Raw genomic sequence first — 19,647 nt, forward strand, 5'->3', positions numbered from 1 at the left:
ACTGGGAAATACAGGGCACAGTATAATACACTAGAATCTATAAAATATAAAGATATTAGCCCTACCCCGGAATAATAATACAATTAGGTGGTCATTTATTATATAGAAATACGTCTATGTTAGGCATATTTCTGACACAGATTGTGGCGCAAAGGTCCTTAGCACCGCAATCTGCATATTTTCCCACTCATGCCAGGTCTGCGTGGGCAGGAAAAGGAATACAGTTATGGCCATCCAGTTATTGGATATCACCGCCATACATTGACCGGGTAACACCTCTGCACAGTGACCGGATAACACCGCCATACCGTGACCGGATAAAAGGGTATAAGAGGGCACAGTTGTCATGGATGAAGTTAGCAGATAGCTGGAACATATAAATAAACGAGCGACTGGCTTGATCCCAAACTAAGGAGCTAATAGGTGAGCCCTATAAAACCTTAAGAGCTCTCCCTGACTGCTATGCACATGCAAGGGTCTGTATGGTAGACGATTGCATGCCCACATACCTAATACTGTGTGACACCTGAAAACCCTATAATAGTGAGGGGACATGACCACAGGCTCCCTGCACTTAATATGGACGGAGTCAGGGTCACCTAGAATCAAGCCAGCAAGGAAACACTATAAAGTAAATGACTTATCTGAACAAACAGCAGAAGCAGCCTCTAGCAGTGAACACCTCATCCAGGAAGTAGTATAAACCGCAAAGTGAGGCAGTATGGGAGGGATTATAAAGGAAGACGATTAGTCGAAATAAGTGACACCTGGCAGAAGGAAAGGAGATGAGAAAGTGAAACCAAAACAAAGAACATCATACAAGAGGTAGAGAAGAACGTCTGCCAGATCTTCTCACAGAACTGGCGGTGACAATACCTCTCCCTCTACGGGTGGACTCCGGACACTTAGAGCCCACCTTCTCAGGATGAGACCTATGGAAAGCCCTGATGAGATGAGTGGCCTTAATGTCCGCCACTGGGACCCACATCCTCTCCTCAGGACCATAACACTCCCAATGAACGAGGTACTGAAGAGAACCGCGGATAATGCGAGAATCCACAATCCTAGAGACCTGAAATTCAAGATTACCATCAACAATAATCGGAGGAGGAGGCAAAGAGGAGGGTACAGTGGGTTGGACATAAGGTTTTAATAGGGACTTGTGAAAAACATTATGGATCTTCCAAGTCTGAGGAAGATCAAGACAGAAGGCAACGGGATTGATGACGGACAAGATCTTGTAAGGCACAATAAACTTAGGACCCAACTTCCAGGAGGGAACCTTCAGTTTGATATTCTTTGTAGACAACCACACCAGATCACCAACATTCAGGTCCGGACCAGGCACACGTCTCTTATCCGCCACACGCTTATATCTCTCACTCATCCTCTTCAGATTACCCTGAATCTTTTGCCAAATAAATGACAAAGACGAGGAAAATCTCTCCTCATCAGGTAAACCAGAAGACCCCTCTCCAAAGAATGTCCCAAACTGCGGATGAAACCCTTATGCACCAAAAAATGGTGACTTATCAGAGGACTCCTGGCGACGGTTATTTAAAGCAAACTCAGCAAGGGACAAAAAAGAATACCAATCCTCCTGATTCTCCGCCACAAAACAGCGCAGATATGTCTCCAGATTCTGATTAACGCGTTCGGTCTGACCATTCGACTGCGGGTGAAAAGCAGAAGAGAACGACAACCGAACCCCCAAGCGAGAACAGAAGGCCTTGCAGAATCTGGAAACAAATTGCGTGCCCCTATCAGAAACGATGTCTGAAGGAATGCCATGCAATTTAACAATATGATCAACAAACGCTTGCACCAGCGTCTTAGCATTGGGTAACCCAGGAAAGGGAATGCAATGTGCCATTTTGCTAAAACGGTCCACTACCACCAGAATCACAGTCTTCCCCGAGGAACGAGGCAGGTCCATAATGAAGTCCATGGACAGATGCGTCCAAGGACGGGAAGGAATGGGTAACAGGAGGAGAGAACCCGATGGCCGTGAATGAAGGACCTTGGCACGAGCGCAGGTCTCGCAGGCTGCCACAAAACCCTCAACCGTCTTACGAAGAGCCGGCCACCAGAATCTCCGAGCAATGAGATCCACTGTGCCTCTACTCCCCGGGTGCCCAGCAAGGACAGTATCGTGGTGCTCCTTAAAAACCCTGTGTCGTAAAGCGAGAGGCACAAACAACCTCCCAGGAGGACAAAGATCAGGAGCCTCTGCCTGGGCTGCCTGAACCTCTGCCTCCAAATCAGGATAAAGAGCAGAGACGACCACCCCTTCAGCCAAAATGGGACCCGGGTCTTCAAAGTTCCCCCCTCCCGGAAAACAACGTGAAAAGGCATCCGCCTTCACATTTTTAACCCCAGGGCGGAACGTAACAACAAAATTAAACCTAGAAAAGAACAAAGACCATCTGGCCTGTCTCGGGTTCAGACGCTTCCAAGTAGGCCGATTCCAAGTAGGCCAGATTCTTATGGTCGGTAAACACGGTAATAGGGTGTCTGGCTCCCTCTAACCAATGGCGCCATTCCTCAAAAGCTAATTTGATGGCCAACAACTCCCTATCTCCCACATCGTAATTTCTCTCTGCAGAGGAGAGTTTCCTTGAGAGAAAGGCACACGGTCGCCATTTGGCAGGAGAGGGACCCTGAGATAAGATCGCACCCACACCCACCTTAGAAGCCTCCACCTCAACAATAAAAGGTAGAGAGACATCAGGTTGTACCAAAATGGGAGCGGAAGCAAAACTCTCTTTAATACTAGAAAAGGCTTTAAGCGCATCTACCGACCACGAGGAAAAATCCACCCCCTTTTTAGTCATATCAGTGAGTGGCTTAACAACAGAGGAATAATTCAAAATGAACTTTCTGAAATAATTGCCAAAACCCAGAAACCGCATCAGCGCCTTCTGATTCTCAGGAAGCTCCCGATCAAGCACAGCGCGGACCTTCTCAGGGTCCATCTGAAAACCAGAAGCGGAGAGAAGAAAACCAAGAAATTGAATCTCCGGAACCGCAAACACACATTTTTCCAGTTTAGCGTATAATTTATTCTCCCGAAGAATCAGCAAGACCTAGATACACCAGTACAAATTTCCCCATTAAATGATAAAAAATGCTGTTCACAAAATGTTGGAAGATGGCCGGAGCATTCATCAAACCAAAGGGCATAACCAAATTCTCGAAATGACCCTCAGGGGTATTGAAGGCCGTCTTCCATTCGTCCCCTTCCCTGACCCTGACTAGGTTGTATGCCCCTCTTAAATCCAACTTAGAAAAAACTTTAGCCCCAACAATCTGGTTAAACAGGTCCGGGATCAGAGGAAGCGGATATGGGTCACGAATCGTGATACGGTTCAGCTCCCTGAAATCCAGACAAGGTCTTAAAAAAGCATATTTTTTCTTAAAAAAAAAAAACCAGCGGCAACAGGTGACTTCGAGGGTCGGATGTGTCCCTTTTCTCAGGCTCTCAGAGATATAAGTACGCATAGTGACTCTTTCAGGTTGTGAGAGATTGTATAGTCGTGATTTTGGCAGCTGGGATGAGATTAATAGGGCAGTCGTACTCCCGGTGAGGGGGCAACTCCTGGACACCACTCTCGGAAAACACATCAGAAAATTCAGAGAGAAAAGATGGCACAGTCTTGGTAGAAACCTCTGAAAGAGACGCCGTGAGGCAATTCTCTCTGCAAAACTCACTCCAACCATTTATTTGCCTTGCTTGCCAATCAATGGTGGGGTTATGTTTAGTGACCCAGAGTAGCCCCAACACTAGAGGAGTAGGTAATCCGCTTAAGACGAAACATGACATATCCTCAACATGAGCGTCACCCACAGTCAAATGGATATGGTGAACTATGCCCTTTAACGATCTTTGAGAAAGTGGAGCGGAATCAATAGCAAAAACAGGTATATCCTTTTCCAAAGTGCATACCTGGAAACCATGCGTTGTTGCAAATTGATTATCAATGAGATTGACAGCTGCTCCACTATCTACAAAAATCTCACAAACAATGTTCTTGCTGTCTAGCGCCACCCTGGCAGGTAGGAGAAAACGGGAACTACAAGCAAACGGCAAACCTTCAATTTCCGCATCAACCTTGCCAATAGTAGCAAATGGAAAGTTTTTAGAGTTTTTTTTGTTTTGTTTTGTTTTTATTACCCTCAGAAAACGCCATAAATCTCTTAGAGAGGCAAACATTAGCCAAATGATTTATACCTCCATAACAGAAACAAACCCTCCTCTGAGAGCTGAATCCTCTACTATCAGAGGCAAGCAAACCCAACTGCATGGCCTCCTCCTCAGAGGGGATTGAGACAGACTGAGACCCCTGCGCACTGAATGAGACAGCCCCACTGTCCTTGGGCTGAATATGACAGGAAAGAGTAGTCTCCTCTCTCTCTCTAAGACGCCTGTCAATACGAACAGCTAGAGACATGGCTGACTCTAACGACGCTGGTCTCTCATGAAAAGCGAATGCATCTTTCAATCTTTCAGAAAGACCATGGCAAAATCGACTTCGGAGTGCAGCATCATTCCAACCAGTATCAGCTGCCCATCTTCGAAATTCTGAACAATATATCTCTGCGGATTGTTTACCCTGGCATAAAAGATGCAGTTTAGATTCAGCCAGAGCAATACGATCCGGGTCATCATATATCTGCCCCAGGGCTACAAAAAATTCATCCACCGATTGGAGGGGCCGTGCCCCCACCGGCAGTGAAAAGGCCCAAAACTGAGCTTTATCCCTGAGCAGCCCTGATGATCCCCACCCTCTGCTCCTCATCACCAGAGGAATGGGGAAGTAGGCGAAAATTGAGTTTGCAAGCCTCTCTAAAGCAAACAAAATTCTCACTACCCCCGGAGAACGTATCCGGGAGCAAGATCTTAGGCTCGGAACAAACTCCATGAACGCTAGCAGAACCGGTCACCTGAAACTGAGACACAGTTTTACGGAGATCTGCTACCTCCAGCGAAAGACCTTGCATGCGGTCAATCAAGGCTGAAACCTAATCCATGCTTAAAATGGTTATGGCAGTTTATAATGTCACGGATGAAGTTAGCAGATAGCTGGAACATATAAATAAACGAGTGACTGGCTTGATCCCAAACTAAGGAGCTAATAGGTGAGCCCTATAAAACCTTAAGAGCTCTCCCTGACTGCTATGCACATGCAAGGGTCTGTATGGTAGACGATTGCATGTCCGCGTACCTAATACTGTGTGACACATGAAAACCCTTTTATAGTGAGGGAACATGACCACCGACTCCCTGCACTTAATACGGACGGAGTCAGGGTCACCTAGAATCAAGCCAGCAAGGAAACACAATAAAGTAAACTTGTCTGAACAAACAGCAGAAGCAGCCTCCAGCAGTGAACACCTCATCCAGGAAGTAGTATAAACCGCAAAGTGAGGCAGTATGGGAGGGATTATAAAGGAAGACGATTAGTCGAAATAAGTGACACCTGGCAGAAGGAAAGGAGATGAGAAAGTGAAACCAAAACAAAGAACATCATACAAGAGGTAGAGAAGAACGTCTGCCAGATCTTCTCACAGAACTGGCGGTGACAACAGTACAGGGAATGACTAGGGGCACTGCACGGGGTGTAGTAAGAGGGCACAATGCAGGGTATAAGGGGGCACAGTATGGGGTGAGGGGCACAGTCACATGACCCTGTGACATTAGAAGGTCCTTATGGTGAATGCGGTTCATATGCCACCATAATGAGAGGCAGAGGCGTGAGACAAGGGTGTGATTATGTGGCTAGAGATAAAAAAAATGTAACTGTCGGCCAGTACAGGCCGCAAAAATTAGGCAATAGGCATTCACCTAACAGCAAAGAAAGAAGACACCCCAAGGTATTTCGTGATGGACATAGTGAGTTCATGGACGTTTTTATTTTTTGTCACAAGTTAGTGGAATATGAGACTTTGTAAGAAAAAATAAAAATAAAAAAATCATCATTTTCCGCTAACTTGTGACAAAAAATAAAAAATTCTAGGAACTCGCCATGCCCCTCACGGAATACCTTGGGTGTCTTCTTTCCAAAATGGGGTCACTTGTGGGGTAGTTATACTGCCCTGGCATTCTAGGGCCCTAATGCGTGGTAAGTAGTTTGAAATCAAAATGTGTAAAAAATGACCTGTGAAATCCTAAAGGTGCTCTTTGGAATGTGGGCCCCTTTGCCCACCTAGGCTGCAAAAAAGTGTCACACATGTGGTATCACCGTACTCAGGAGAAGTTGGGCAATGTGTTTTGGGGTGTCATTTTACATATACCCATGCTGGGTGAGAGAAATATCTCGGCAAAAGACAACTTTTCCCATTTTTTTATACAAAGTTGGCATTTGACCAAGATATTTATCTCACCCAGCATGGGTATATGTAAAATGACACCCCAAAACACATTGCCCAACTTCTCCTGAGTACGGCGATACCACATGTGTGACACTTTTTTGCAGCCTAGATGTGCAAAGGGGCCCAAATTCTTTTTATGAGGGCATTTTTAGACATTTGGATCCCAGACTTCTTTTCACGCTTTAGGGCCCCTAAAATGCCAGGGCAGTATAAATACCCCACATGTGACCCCATTTTGGAAAGAAGACACCCCAAGGTATTCAATGAGGGGCATGGCGAGTTCATAGAATTTTTTTTTTTTGGGCACAAGTTAGCGGAAATTGATTTTCTTTGTTTTTTTCTCACAAAGTCTCCCTTTCCGCTAACTTGGGACAAAAATACCTTGGGGTGTCTTCTTTCCGAAATGGGGTCACATGTGGGGTATTTATACTGCCCTGGCATTTTAGAGGCCCTAAAGCGTGAGAATATAAATATAAATGGAATATAAATGTCTAAAAAATTTTACGCATTTGGATTCCGTGAGGGGTATGGTGAGTTCATGTGAGATTTTATTTTTTGACACAAGTTAGTGGAATTTGAGGATTTGTAAGAAAAAAATAAAAAATTTCCGCTAACTTGGGCCAAAAAAATGTTGAATGGAGCCTTACAGGGGGGTGAGCAATGACAGGGGGGTGATCAATGACAGTGGGGTGATCAGGGAGTCTATATGGGGTGATCACCCCCCTGTCATTGATCACCCCCCTGTAAGGCTCCATTCAGATGTCCGTATGTGTTTTGCGGATCCGATCCATGTATCCGTGGATCCGTAAAAAACATTTGGCCGTCTTAATGGAGCCTTACAGGGGGTAATCAATGACAGGGGGGTGATCAATGACAGGGGGGTGATCAGGGAGTCTATATGGGGTGATCACCCCCCTGTCATTGATCACCCCCCTGTAAGGCTCCATTCAGATGTCCGTATGTGTTTTGCGGATCCGATCCATGTATCCGTGGATACGTAAAAAACCTTTGGCCGTCTGAATGGAGCCTTACAGGGGGTGATCAATGGCAGGGGGGTGATCAATGACAGGGGGGTGATCAGGGAGTCTATATGGGGTGATCACCCTCCTGTCATTGATCACCCCCCTGTAAGGCTCCATTCAGACGTCCGTATGTGTTTTGCGGATCCGATCCATGTATCCGTGGATCCGTAAAAAACATTTGGCCGTCTGAATGGAGGCTTACAGGGGGTGATCAATGACAGGGGGGTGATCAGGGAGTCTATATGGGGTGATCACCCTCCTGTCATTGATCACCCCCCTGTAAGGCTCCATTCAGACGTCCGTATGTGTTTTGCGGATCCGATCCATGTATCCGTGGATCCGTAAAAAACATACGGACGTCTGAATGGAGCCTTACAAGGGGGTGATCAATGACAAGGGGGTGATCAATGACAGGGGGGTGATCAGGGAGTCTATATGGGGTGATCAGGGGTTGATAAGGGGTTAATAAGTGACAGGGGGGGTGTAGTGTAGTGGTGTTTGGTGCTACTTATTACTGAGCTGCCTGTGTCCTCTGGTGGTCGATCCAAGCAAAGGGGACCACCAGAGGACCAGGTAGCAGGTATATTAGACGCTATTATCAAAACAGCGTCTATTATACCTGTTAGGGGTTAAAAAAATCGCATCTCCAGCCTGCCAGCGAACGATCGCCGCTGGCAGGCTGGAGATCCACTCGCTTACCTTCCGATCCTGTGAACGCACGCGCCTGTGTGCTCACGTTCACAGGAAATCTCGCGTCTCGCAAGAGGACGCGTATATATGCGTGACTGTGCGCAGGCCTGCCGCCTCCGGAACGCGATCCTGCGTTAGGCGGTCCGGAGGCGGTTAAAGAGGTTGTACCACAAAAAATATTCTACAGTTTTCAAACCAGCAGTTGGATTTGAATACTTTTGTAATTGCATGTAATAAAAAAATCTGTATAGCCACTGAGTAATTCACTAAAATGTATCTGTATAGCGCCACCTGCTGTTAGTTTTTTTTTCTTATTTCTTTGTCCAGCTCACTGAGATGGCCGCACATGCTCAGTTTGATCCTTCAACTGCCTTCTGAGCTGTGATAGGGAGAGAGAGAGCTGCAGCAGAATGGACACGCCTCCTGAGATGCAGTAGAGGACACGCCCCTTGAGCTGTCAGCTTGATATAAATCTAGTAGAGCAATTTATGGGGAGATGTGAGGTACAGGGCTGGTTCTAGCTTTTTTAGAAAGACCTTAGATACATAGCATATGCAACTTATTTCTCTTCCTCATAAATCCAGTACTACTTACATCATCATAGTCCACACTGCCTGCTCTTCGTCCTTGTCTGTGATACTCAGCAGGTCACCTCCGATCGCTTTGCAGAAGTTCCTAGCCTCAAACCATGACCTCTTCTCGCTAGCTTCTCTCTGGTAATGCTATAGGAAAATACAGATAGGACCAACTTGTAAAATTCCTTGTACACGGAGCAGGAAATAAATAGGAAATCCTCGTACAGACTTTGCTAGTTTAGCTTTGGCTTACATCTGTTTTATACAGATATTGATGAAATGTTCTCATAGCAGCAGTACAGTTTTATCTATGAATGGTAGAACAATCACATCCTTCAAGGAAATTTCCAGATGTTCCCATTTAAAGGAAATGTGTAATCAGAAAATGTCCTATTGTTTAAATCACGTTTTTATGTTTAACATATTTTTAAAGAATTTTTAACAATGTTATTTTAAATTTTCCATGTCAATATCTATATTTAAGCAACAAAAAAAAACATAACATCCTGCAGTTTTCGCGCTGGCCACTAAGCTGTACAGATCATTATACGGCAGTTACCTGCTTATCTGTCATCTAAACCTGCCTCTCATGATATCACCTCTATGTGTAGATAAACAGGGTCCTCCATTCACAGCAGGTGATTGTCACATCTTATCTACTCCCCTCCCTGTACAATGACCTCTGCACAGGTCACATGTCTAGAAAACTCTCCCATAGAAGTCAATAGGGTCTCCTCCAGACCATTCTGTCTATGGCCCATGGGGGCTGCCGTATAGCAATTTTCCTAATGCTTTCTAAATGCTGTTAAGAAAAGCTCAGGCAAGATGGCCGCCCCCATCATCATGTTCAGAAAATAGAATAACAAAATCAATCTGAAAATAAAAACAGATTAGAAAAAAGGAGATGTGTCACTATGTGGTTTTAACTGACAGATGAAATTGTTGGTGACACATTTCCTTTAAAGGGTCAATCAGAAAATGTTTCCAAAATCCCCAATGATCTCTAAAGGCAGTGTCATTCCTATCATTAGTGCTGGCTGGTGACTGCTTCTGCTATGACATTCATCTTGGGAAGAGGCCTCTAAAGAGTCATTCACACATCCGTGTCCGAGCTCAAATCTGTGAGAAGGTGGTCAGTGATGCGTCCGTGAAGGATCCATGTTGGGTCCGTGTGTCCGTTTTTTGCTGTCCGTGTGCCCTCCGTGTTTCACTGCACAGCTGAAAAATAATTTTCAAAGCATCTCTTCCTAATGATCCATTTAACACGGATCGCCTCTGTGTTGCATCCGTGGTTTTCACGGACCCATAGACTATAAAGCCTAGTTCACACGAACGTATGGCTTTTATAGTTTTTTGCGGTCCGTTTTTCACAGATCCGTTGTTCCGTTTTTGAGTTCCGTTGTGTTTCCGTTTTTCCGTTCCGTTTTTCCATATGGCATATACAGTATACAGTAATTACATAGAAAAAATTGGGTTGGGCATAACATTTTCAATAGATGATTCAGCAAAAACGGAACGGATACGGTAGACATACGGATGCATATTTTTTTTTTTGCGGACCCATTGACTTGAATGGAGCCACGGAACGTGATTTGCGGGCAATAATAGGACATGTTCTATCTTTCAACGGAACGGAAAAACGGAAATACGGAAACGGAATGCTTACGGAACACATTCCGTTTTTAATGTGGAACCATTGAAATGAATGGTTCCGTATACGGACCGTATACGGAACACAAAAAAACGGCCCGTACACTCGCAAAAAAAACGATCGTGTGAACTAGGCCTAATGGGCATGATGGATCCGTGAACACGGACAAAATACAGCATGCATCCTCCGTGCTAAAAACATGGACCCACAGACCGTGCTAAAACACTGATTCTGAATACACATATTAACCACCTCAGCCCCCAGGGCTTAAACACCCTGAAAGACCAGGCCACTTTTTACACTTCTGACCTACACTACTTTCACCGTTTATTGCTCTGTCATGCAACTTACCACCCAAATCAATTTTACCTCCTTTTCTTCTCACTAATAGAGCTTTCATTTGGTGGTATTTCATTGCTGCTGACATTTTTACTTTTTTTGTTATTAATTGAAATTTAACGATTTTTTTGCAAAAAAATGACATTTTTCACTTTCAGTTGTAAAATTTTGAAAAAAAAACGACATCCATATATAAATTTTGCTCTAAATTTATTGTTATACATGTCTTTGATAAAAAAAAAATGTTTGGGTAAAAAAAAAATGGTTTGGGTAAAAGTTATAGCGTTTACAAACTATGGTACAAAAATGTGAATTTCCGCTTTTTGAAGCAGCTCTGACTTTCTGAGCACCTGTCATGTTTCCTGAGGTTCTACAATGCCCAGACAGTACAAACACCCCACAAATGACCCCATTTCAGAAAGTAGACACCCTAAGGTATTCACTGATGGGCATAGTGAGTTCATAGAACTTTTTATTTTTTGTCACAAGTTAGCGGAAAATGATGATTTTTTTTTTTTTCTTACAAAGTCTCATATTCCACTAACTTGTGACAAAAAATAAAAAGTTCTATGAACTCACTATGCCCATCAGCGAATACCTTGGGGTGTCTTCTTTCCAAAATGGGGTCACTTGTGGGGTAGTTATACTGCCCTGGCATTCTAGGGGCCCAAATGTGTGGTAAGGAGTTTGAAATCAAATTCTGTAATAAATGAAATCCGAAAGGTGCTCTTTGGAATGTGGGCCCCTTTGCCCACCTAGGCTGCAAAAAAGTGTCACACATGTGGTATCTCCGTATTCAGGAGAAGTTGGGGAATGTGTTTTGGGGTGTCATTTTACATATACCCATGCTGGGTGAGATAAATATCTTGGTCAAATGCCAACTTTGTATAAAAAAATGGGAAAAGTTGTCTTTTGACAAGATATTTCTCTCACCCAGCATGGGTATATGTAAAATGACACCCCAAAACACATTCCCCAACTTCTCCTGAATACGGAGATACCACATGTGTGACACTTTTTTGCAGCCTAGATGGGCAAAGGGGCCCATATTCCAAAGAGCACCTTTCGGATTTCACTGGTCATTTTTTACAGAATTTGATTTCAAACTCCTTACCACACATTTGGGCCCCTAGAATGCCAGGGCAGTATAACTACCCCACAAGTGACCCCATTTAGGAAAGAAGACACCCCAAGGTATTCGCTGATGGGCATAGTGAGTTCATGAAAGTTTTTATTTTTTGTCACAAGTTAGTGGAATATGAGACTTTGTAAGAAAAAAAAAAAAAAAAAAAAATCATAATTTTCCACTAACTTGTGACAAAAAATAAAAAAATCTAGGAACTCGCCATGCCCCTCACGGAATACCTTGGGGTGTCTTCTTTCCAAAATGGGGTCACTTGTGGGGTAGTTATACTGCCCTGGCATTCTAGGGGCCCAAATGTGTGGTAAGTAGGTAAATGACCTGTGAAATCCGAAAGGTGCTCTTTGGAATGTGGGCCCCTTTGCCCACCTAGGCTGCAAAAAAGTGTCACACATGTGGTATCTCCGTATTCAGGAGAAGTTGGGGAATGTGTTTTGGGGTGTCATTTTACATATACCCATGCTGGGTGAGAGAAATATCTTGGCAAAAGACAACTTTTCCCATTTATTTATACAAAGTTGGCATTTGACCAAGATATTTATCTCACCCAGCATGGGTATATGTAAAATGACACCCCAAAACACATTCCCCAACTTCTCCTGAATACGGAGATACCACATGTGTGACCCTTTTTTGCAGCCTAGGTGGGCAAAGGGGCCCAAATTCCTTTTAGGAGGGCATTTTTAGACATTTGGATACCAGACTTCTTCTCACGCTTTGGGGCCCCTAAAATGCCAGGGCAGTATAAATACCCCACATGTGACCCCATTTTGGAAAGAAGACACCCCAAGGTATTCAATGAGGGGCATGGCGAGTTCATCGAAAAAAAAAAATTTGGCACAAGTTTGCGGAAATTGATTTTTTTGATTTTTTTCTCACAAAGTCTCCCTTTCCGCTAACTTGGGACAAAAATTTGAATCTTTCATGGACTCAATATGCCCCTCAGCGAATACCTTGGGGTGTCTTCTTTCCAAAATGGTGTTATTTGTGGGGTGTTTGTACTGCCCGGGCATTTGAGGGTCTCCGCAATCATTATATGTATGGCCAGCATTAGGAGTTTCTGCTATTCTCCTTATATTGAGCATACGGGTAATGAGATTTTTTTTTTTCGTTCAGCCTCTGGGCTGAAAGAAAAAAATGAACGGCACAGATTTCTTCATTCGCATCGATCAATGTGGATGAAAAAATCTCTGCCAAAAAAAGAAAAAGGAGGGGAAAGGCGTCTGCCAGGACATAGGAGCTCCGCCCAACATCCATACCCACTTAGCTCGTATGCCCTGGCAAACCAGATTTACCCATTCACATGGAACGACACTGGGGAAATGTCGCTCGTGTAGACGGCTAACTACACTGGTCGTTGGGGCCACGGAACCTTCTGGATACAGGAGGTTCTCGATGATCTCTTCCTGGAATTTGAGGAAGGATCGTGTTCTCCCAGCCTTACTGTAGAGAACAAAACTATTATACAGCGCCAATTGAATTAAATATACAGACACCTTCTTATACCAGCGTCTGGTTCTGCGGGAAACTAAATACGGAGACAACATCTGGTCATTGAAGTCCACCCCTCCCATGAGCACATTATAGTCGTGGACACAGAGGGGCTTTTCAATGACACGGGTTGCTCGCTCAATTTGTATTGTCGTGTCTGCGTGAATGGAGGAGAGCATGTAAACGTCACGCTTGTCTCTCCATTTCACCGCGAGCAGTTCTTCGTTACACAAGGCAGCCCTCTCCCCCCTTGCAAGACGGGTGGTTACAAGCCGTTGGGGGAAGCCCACGCGACTAGTTTGCGCGGTGCCATAGGCGCAAATCCGTTCTAGAAACAAATGCCTAAAGAGGGCCACACTTGTGTAGAAATTGTCCACATAAAGATGGTACCCCTTGCCGAATAAGGGTGACACCAAGTCCCAGACTGTCTTCCCACTGCTCCCCAGGTAATCAGGGCAACCGACCGGCTCCAGGGTCTGATCTTTTCCCTCATAGATCCGAAATTTGTGAGTATAGCCTGTGGCCCTTTCACAGAGCTTATACAATTTGACCCCATACCGGGCACGCTTGCTTGGGATGTATTGTTTGAAGCCAAGGCGCCCGGTAAAATGTATTAGGGACTCGTCTACGCAGATGTTTTGCTCGGGGGTATACAAATCTGCAAATTTCTGGTTGAAATGGTCTATGAGGGGCCGAATTTTGTGGAGCCGGTCAAAAGCTGGGTGGCCTCTGGGACGGGAGGTGGTGTTGTCGCTAAAGTGCAGGAAACGCAGGATGGTCTCAAAACGTGCCCTGGACATAGCAGCAGAGAACATGGGCATGTGATGAATTGGGTTCGTGGACCAATATGACCGCAATTCATGCTTTTTAGTTAGACCCATGTTGAGGAGAAGGCCCAGAAAAATTTTAATTTCGGAAACTTGGACTGGTTTCCAACGGAAAGGCTGGGCATAATAGCTTCCCGGGTTGGCGGATATAAATTGTGTGGCATACCGGTTTGTCTCTGCCACGACTAAGTCCAAGAGCTCCGCAGTCAAGAACAGCTCAAAAAATCCCAGGGCCGAACCGATCTGAGCCATCTCAACCCGAACTCCAGACTGGGCGGTGAAAGGGGGAACTAATGGTGCGGCTGAAGTTGGTGACTGCCAATCAGGGTTTGCCAGCACCTCAGGGATTCTAGGGGCTCTACGGGCCTGTCTGTGCAGTGGCTGCGACGGGGTAACTAGTGCACGTGCCACCGTACCAGCTTCAACTGCCCTTCTGGTGCTCGCCACGTCACCATGTTGTACGGCAGTGCTGGTACTAGGTCCAGGGAGGGCTGCGCTGCTGGTGTATGCCTCACCACGTGATCCGGCAGCGACAGCCCCACTCTGCTGCTCTTGAAGCGGATCCTGCACAACCTGTGGTCTAGCGACACGGGGCCTGGTACGCCTGGTGCTATCAGGGACCTCCTCGTCCGAACTTTGGGTCAGAGAGCCACTGCTTTCTACAGGTTCATATTCTGACCCGCTAGATTCGTCAGATGAGGGTTCCCATTCCTCATCCGACTGGGTCAGAATCCTGTAGGCCTCTTCAGAAGAATACCCCCTGTTTGACATTTTGGACTACTAAATTTAGGGGTATTCCCTGAGACTACCCAAGAAAAAAAGCAAGCCTGTCTTACAAAGGGGAGGCTAGCGAAGTACCGGAGGCCGCTGCGGTTGATAAAAAATATCAAAACTGATTTTTTTATCGCCGCAGTGCTTGTAAAGTGAATGTGCAGTGATCAAAAAATATATATTTTTTGTCACTGCGGTGGGGCGGGCGTGGGTGAACGCACGTGTGGGCGACCGATCAGGCCTGATCGGGCAGACACTGCGTTTTGGGTGGAGGGTGAGCTAAGGTGACACTAATACTATTAAAGATCTGACCGTGATCAGTTTTGATCACTTACAGATACTATAAAAGTACAAATGCTGATTAGCGATACGCTAAACAGCGAATAAGTGACTGCGGTGCGGTGGGCTGGGCGCTAACTGATCCCTAAACTACCTAACCAAGGGGCCTAAACTATCCGATCGGTCAATACCAGTGAAAAAAAAAAGTGACAGTTTACACTGATCACTTTTTTCCTTTCACTAGGTGATTGACAGGGGCGATCAAAGGGTTAATTGGGGTGCAGGGGGGTGATCTGGGGCTACAGTGAAGTGTTTCGTGTACTCACAGTGATCTCTGCTTCTCTGCTGGATCCAACCGACGAAAAGGACCAGCAGAGGAGCAGACAAGCCATATAACAGATCATATTTACTAATATGATCTGTTATATGACTTGTGATTGGATTTTTTGAAAATCGCCAGCCTGCCAGCCAATGATCGTTGCTGGCAGGCTGGTGACGAACTTGTCCTTTAACTTTTGCCGGCCCGCGATGCGCACGCGCGGGCCGGCTTTGAGCGAAATCTCGCGTCTCGCGAGATGACGCGTATATGCGCGACTCTGCGCAGCGCTGCCACCTCCGGAACGCGAATCTGCGTTAGGCGGTCCGGAGGTGGTTAAAGGGGTTGTCCCATGAAAAATATTCCCCATTTTTCAAACCAACACCTGGATCTGAATACTTTTGTAATTGCATGTAATTAAATATTTAGCACAGCCACTGAGTTTTTCAATAAAATGTATCGGTGTAGTGCCACCTGCTGTTCATCCTTCAACTGCCTCCTATCCTGTGATAGGGAGAGCATAGACAAGCCCCCTGAGCTGTGATAGGGAGAGAATGGACACGCCCCCTGAGCTGTGATAGGGAGAGCATGGACACGCCCCCTGAGCTGCAGCAGAAAAGACACTCCCCTTGAGCTTTCAGCTTGATACAAATCTAGCAAAGCAATGATTGGGGAGATCTCTGGATCCATGTGAGGTACAGGGCTGGTTCTAGCTTTGTTAGAAAGACATTGTCATGTACTGTTTGATGTCTCATTTACATTTTTCACATTATTCATGGGATAAAGGAGTAGTATAATTGGCAGAGCTTTCATTGTGAAAGGGGACCATTTTGCTCATGACCCTATGATTTTTGTGTGGGCCCCTTCCAAATGTGTCTGTATTTTAGAAATGGTCTCTCACTCTCTCATCAGCAGTGCTCCTTACCTTGTAACATGCACGACTGGATGACTTCCAGTCGTTTGGACACTTTGGTTCTGCTGTGGTAGTCGGCGGAGGCGGTGGCGTTACTCCTTGAGCCCACTTCTTGCACACATACTTGGCATTTTCATCACAGTTAATCACATCCCATAATCCAGCTTTCCTCCCAGTCCTCATGGCCACGCAGCCATGTTTTCTGCCTTTAAAACGCAACAAAAATGGTTAAAGAGTTTGTATACTGTATGTTCATAGAGAAAAGTAAATTCATGAAAATCTTGTTGATAGTACATCCAGCAGTATAAAAAGACATCACTTCATTAGAGAGGGACAACCATGTCCATATGCTCCATTAGGGAATATGAATGTCATAGATGGAGGTCACTCTATCGGAGGTCCCATCTATGAGCCTGAGTGAAGAGCTTCTCTGGTATGCCAGGTCCGTTCATGCATTACATGGTCGACCTTTTATTTGAGTGAATGGCTATCCACTAGCTTCCCCTGGGGATAATTGGTGGCTGTAGAGGGTTAGAGAAGCCAGCTTATAGGTTCAAAAAGTTTTCTTTCTGATAGAAGTTGGAAAATGCTAAGATCCCTGCACAGTCCATGCTAGGCTGTATAATTAAATCCAGCATTTTCAACACAAGAGCAATAACCTTATCCTCAGCTTCAGTATCTGTGCATTTTTATCAGCCCCCCCCCCCCCCCCCCCCCAAAAAAAAAAAAAAAAAGCATTTAGAATATTACAGTAAACTGAATAGAGGGGAGGTGGAGGGGATGCAGCTGCATATACTGTCTTAAAATGCTGTGAGAGAAGAGGAGGAGCGGTCTTGGAGGACACAGTACAGCCTTTGGATCACAAAGGGCCTGTACACTCAACGAGCATGGAGAGACTTACCTGGCATGTCAGTGTTCCAGTGTGTGTACAATACGTTTTCCCTGTTGATCCATTTAAAAGTATTTTTATCCTCCATATCAGAGAGCCCTGTCCAGAAACATTTTTCTGGTCTAAACCCAATCAGACTTGTTAAATAGGCCTGTTCAAACCTGCAATTAAAATCCAACATTATGTCACGTTTTCATTTAGATTTACATGAATTTCTTCAGAATTCGATTCAGATTTGGTTGGATGATTTGATCAAATTCAGCCCGAATCAAAAGTGCACCCACTGCCCTGAAAAGTCCTCTGGGTCTTCTAGGATTATATGCAACTCATCCCAAGCTTTTTTATTTGAAAAATGACTGACTCCATTTTGAAAAATTTACCCTAAATGAATGTCCAAAAATTTGGATTCAGGTTTGATCCGAATTTTTGGAAAATTTGGGTTGAATTTGATTTGTTTAGAATAATTCACGCACATACAGGACAGTTGAAATTGAATCTAGGCATATAGGGAGGAATGTATTATAGAGGTTTTCTGGTGACAACCCTTTTGGTCCTAACCTGTGCCCCTCAACAAATAAAAACTGTCTGCGGTCCCGCTGCTGCTCCGTTCCTGGATGTCCTGGGTTCCTGCAGATGTATAATTCGAGGCAATGTGACTGCTGACCCTGTGATTGGCCAGATTATTCGAAGGACCAAACCGCTTCAGAATAACGACAGGTGGGTGGGGCTTTTTATGTTCAGGGACACAGGTCAGGACCCCAGCGGTGTCACCTCCAAGGCCAGACAACGCTTTTAAAACTAGTGTTTCCTATGCCAGTCCTAATTACAAACCCCGCTGGTGCGTGATGCGTGTTTTTTTGAGGGGGGGGGGAGTTCTGAGTCCGAAAATTAAATCTACAACCGCAAGGGGGTTTTCTGGGACACATATTGGTAAATGTGTCAGCCCCCTCACGTCTACACCGCCCCCTTCCCTTACTTTTGGTAAAAATGGCAAAGCTGGTGGAAAAAAGATGCAAAAACTGACGTACAAGATATTAATGCCGATGTGGCGGAGAAGGTCAAGTGAGAAAGTTGGAGCAGGACCGGCCTTGAGATGGATAAAGCACTATGGAGGTCATTTATTATGTGTCATATAGTTCTTAGTAAATGACCTCTATGTACCCAAATAGTCCATGGCCATAAAGTGTGCAAAATAACCATGCCGTACAGTGCCTAATTTTAGATCCATACAGTATGATGACATACTCTTGCTATGCTGGCTTTTCACACAGCTGCCATATTATCAATGCTTTACAGAGCAAAAAACTAAATACTGCACATAGCCAAGAATAGTGCTATACAATAAATACATACATTGTATCACCATATAGTAGTAACTAAGAGTAACTAAACCTTTATAACAATTTTTATATGATGTCCCTAATGCCCTAATAAAACTACAGTATTTCTAATATACTTTATTAATCAATTTAGTATTTTTCTTACTCTTTTTCCTACCTAAAGCGCATCATTCACTGTGCACTTAAAGGGGTTGTCCGGGTTCAGAGCTTAACCCGGACAAACCTCTATTTTCACCCAGGCAGCCCCCCTGAGGCTAGCATCGAAGCATCTCATGCTCCGATGCTCTCCTTTGCGCTGCGCTAAATCGCGCAGGGCAACGGTTCTTTTGTTTACAATAACACACTGCCCGGTGGAGGCTTCCGCCGGGCAGTGTGTTTGGTGACGTCACCAGCTCTGACGGGTGGGCTTTAGCGCTGCCCTAGCCGTTTTACTGGCTAGAGCAGCGCTAAAGCCCACCCATCAGTGCCGGTGATGTCACCGGGCTCCCTGAGCAGCCGGAAGAAGAGGCTTCAGCTCTCCCGCAAGGGACCCGGTACGTCACTTTCGGCGAAGAATTTCTATAAGAAAACGGGGCTTGAGAAACCTGTGGAAAAGGTAGGACATGGATGTGTGTTATATGTATGTCTGTCTTGTTATGTAACAAAGTCCTCAATCCTGGACAACCCCTTTAACACTCAGTTCTCCGTACACTGTTGACAGCTTAATTCATAAATGGGCAGCAGCATCGCTGTGAGTACAGGCAGGAGCACATATTGCTGCTCCTGCCTGTACTCCCTGGAGGATTACTAACTCCTGGCTGACATGCAGTTCTCTTAGCTTAGAGTTGCAGGCAGAAGCAGGAGACGCTCCACTCAGCTAATCCTGGCATAGCACATGGTTACAGGGTACACATGTGCTATGCCGGGAGTTAGTAATCCTCCGGGGGGTACGGGCAGGAGCAGCAATATGCGCTCCTGCCTGTACTCACAGCATTGCTGCTGCTGCCCATTCATAAATTTCTCACTCCGTACTCCGTGCATCACTGAGCTGT

The 19,647-nt window shown here is 45.2% G+C and overlaps 1 protein-coding gene across 1 annotated transcript in view; it reads right to left on the reverse strand.

Annotated features, from left to right (window-relative positions):
- LOC121002868 (macrophage mannose receptor 1-like) overlaps nucleotides 1-19,647 on the reverse strand; it is a 92,753-nt gene that overhangs the window by 38,606 nt on the left and 34,500 nt on the right. The window contains exons 11-13 of the mRNA XM_040434497.1: nucleotides 17,289-17,437; nucleotides 16,400-16,593; nucleotides 8,679-8,806 (exon numbers count right to left, since the gene is read on the reverse strand). Coding sequence (XP_040290431.1) covers nucleotides 8,679-8,806; nucleotides 16,400-16,593; nucleotides 17,289-17,437 — 471 coding nt within the window. The remainder of the gene's footprint in view (nucleotides 1-8,678; nucleotides 8,807-16,399; nucleotides 16,594-17,288; nucleotides 17,438-19,647) is intronic.

Source organism: Bufo bufo, chromosome 5, assembly GCF_905171765.1.
Source record: "Bufo bufo chromosome 5, aBufBuf1.1, whole genome shotgun sequence".
Taxonomy (NCBI): Eukaryota; Metazoa; Chordata; class Amphibia; order Anura; family Bufonidae; genus Bufo; species Bufo bufo.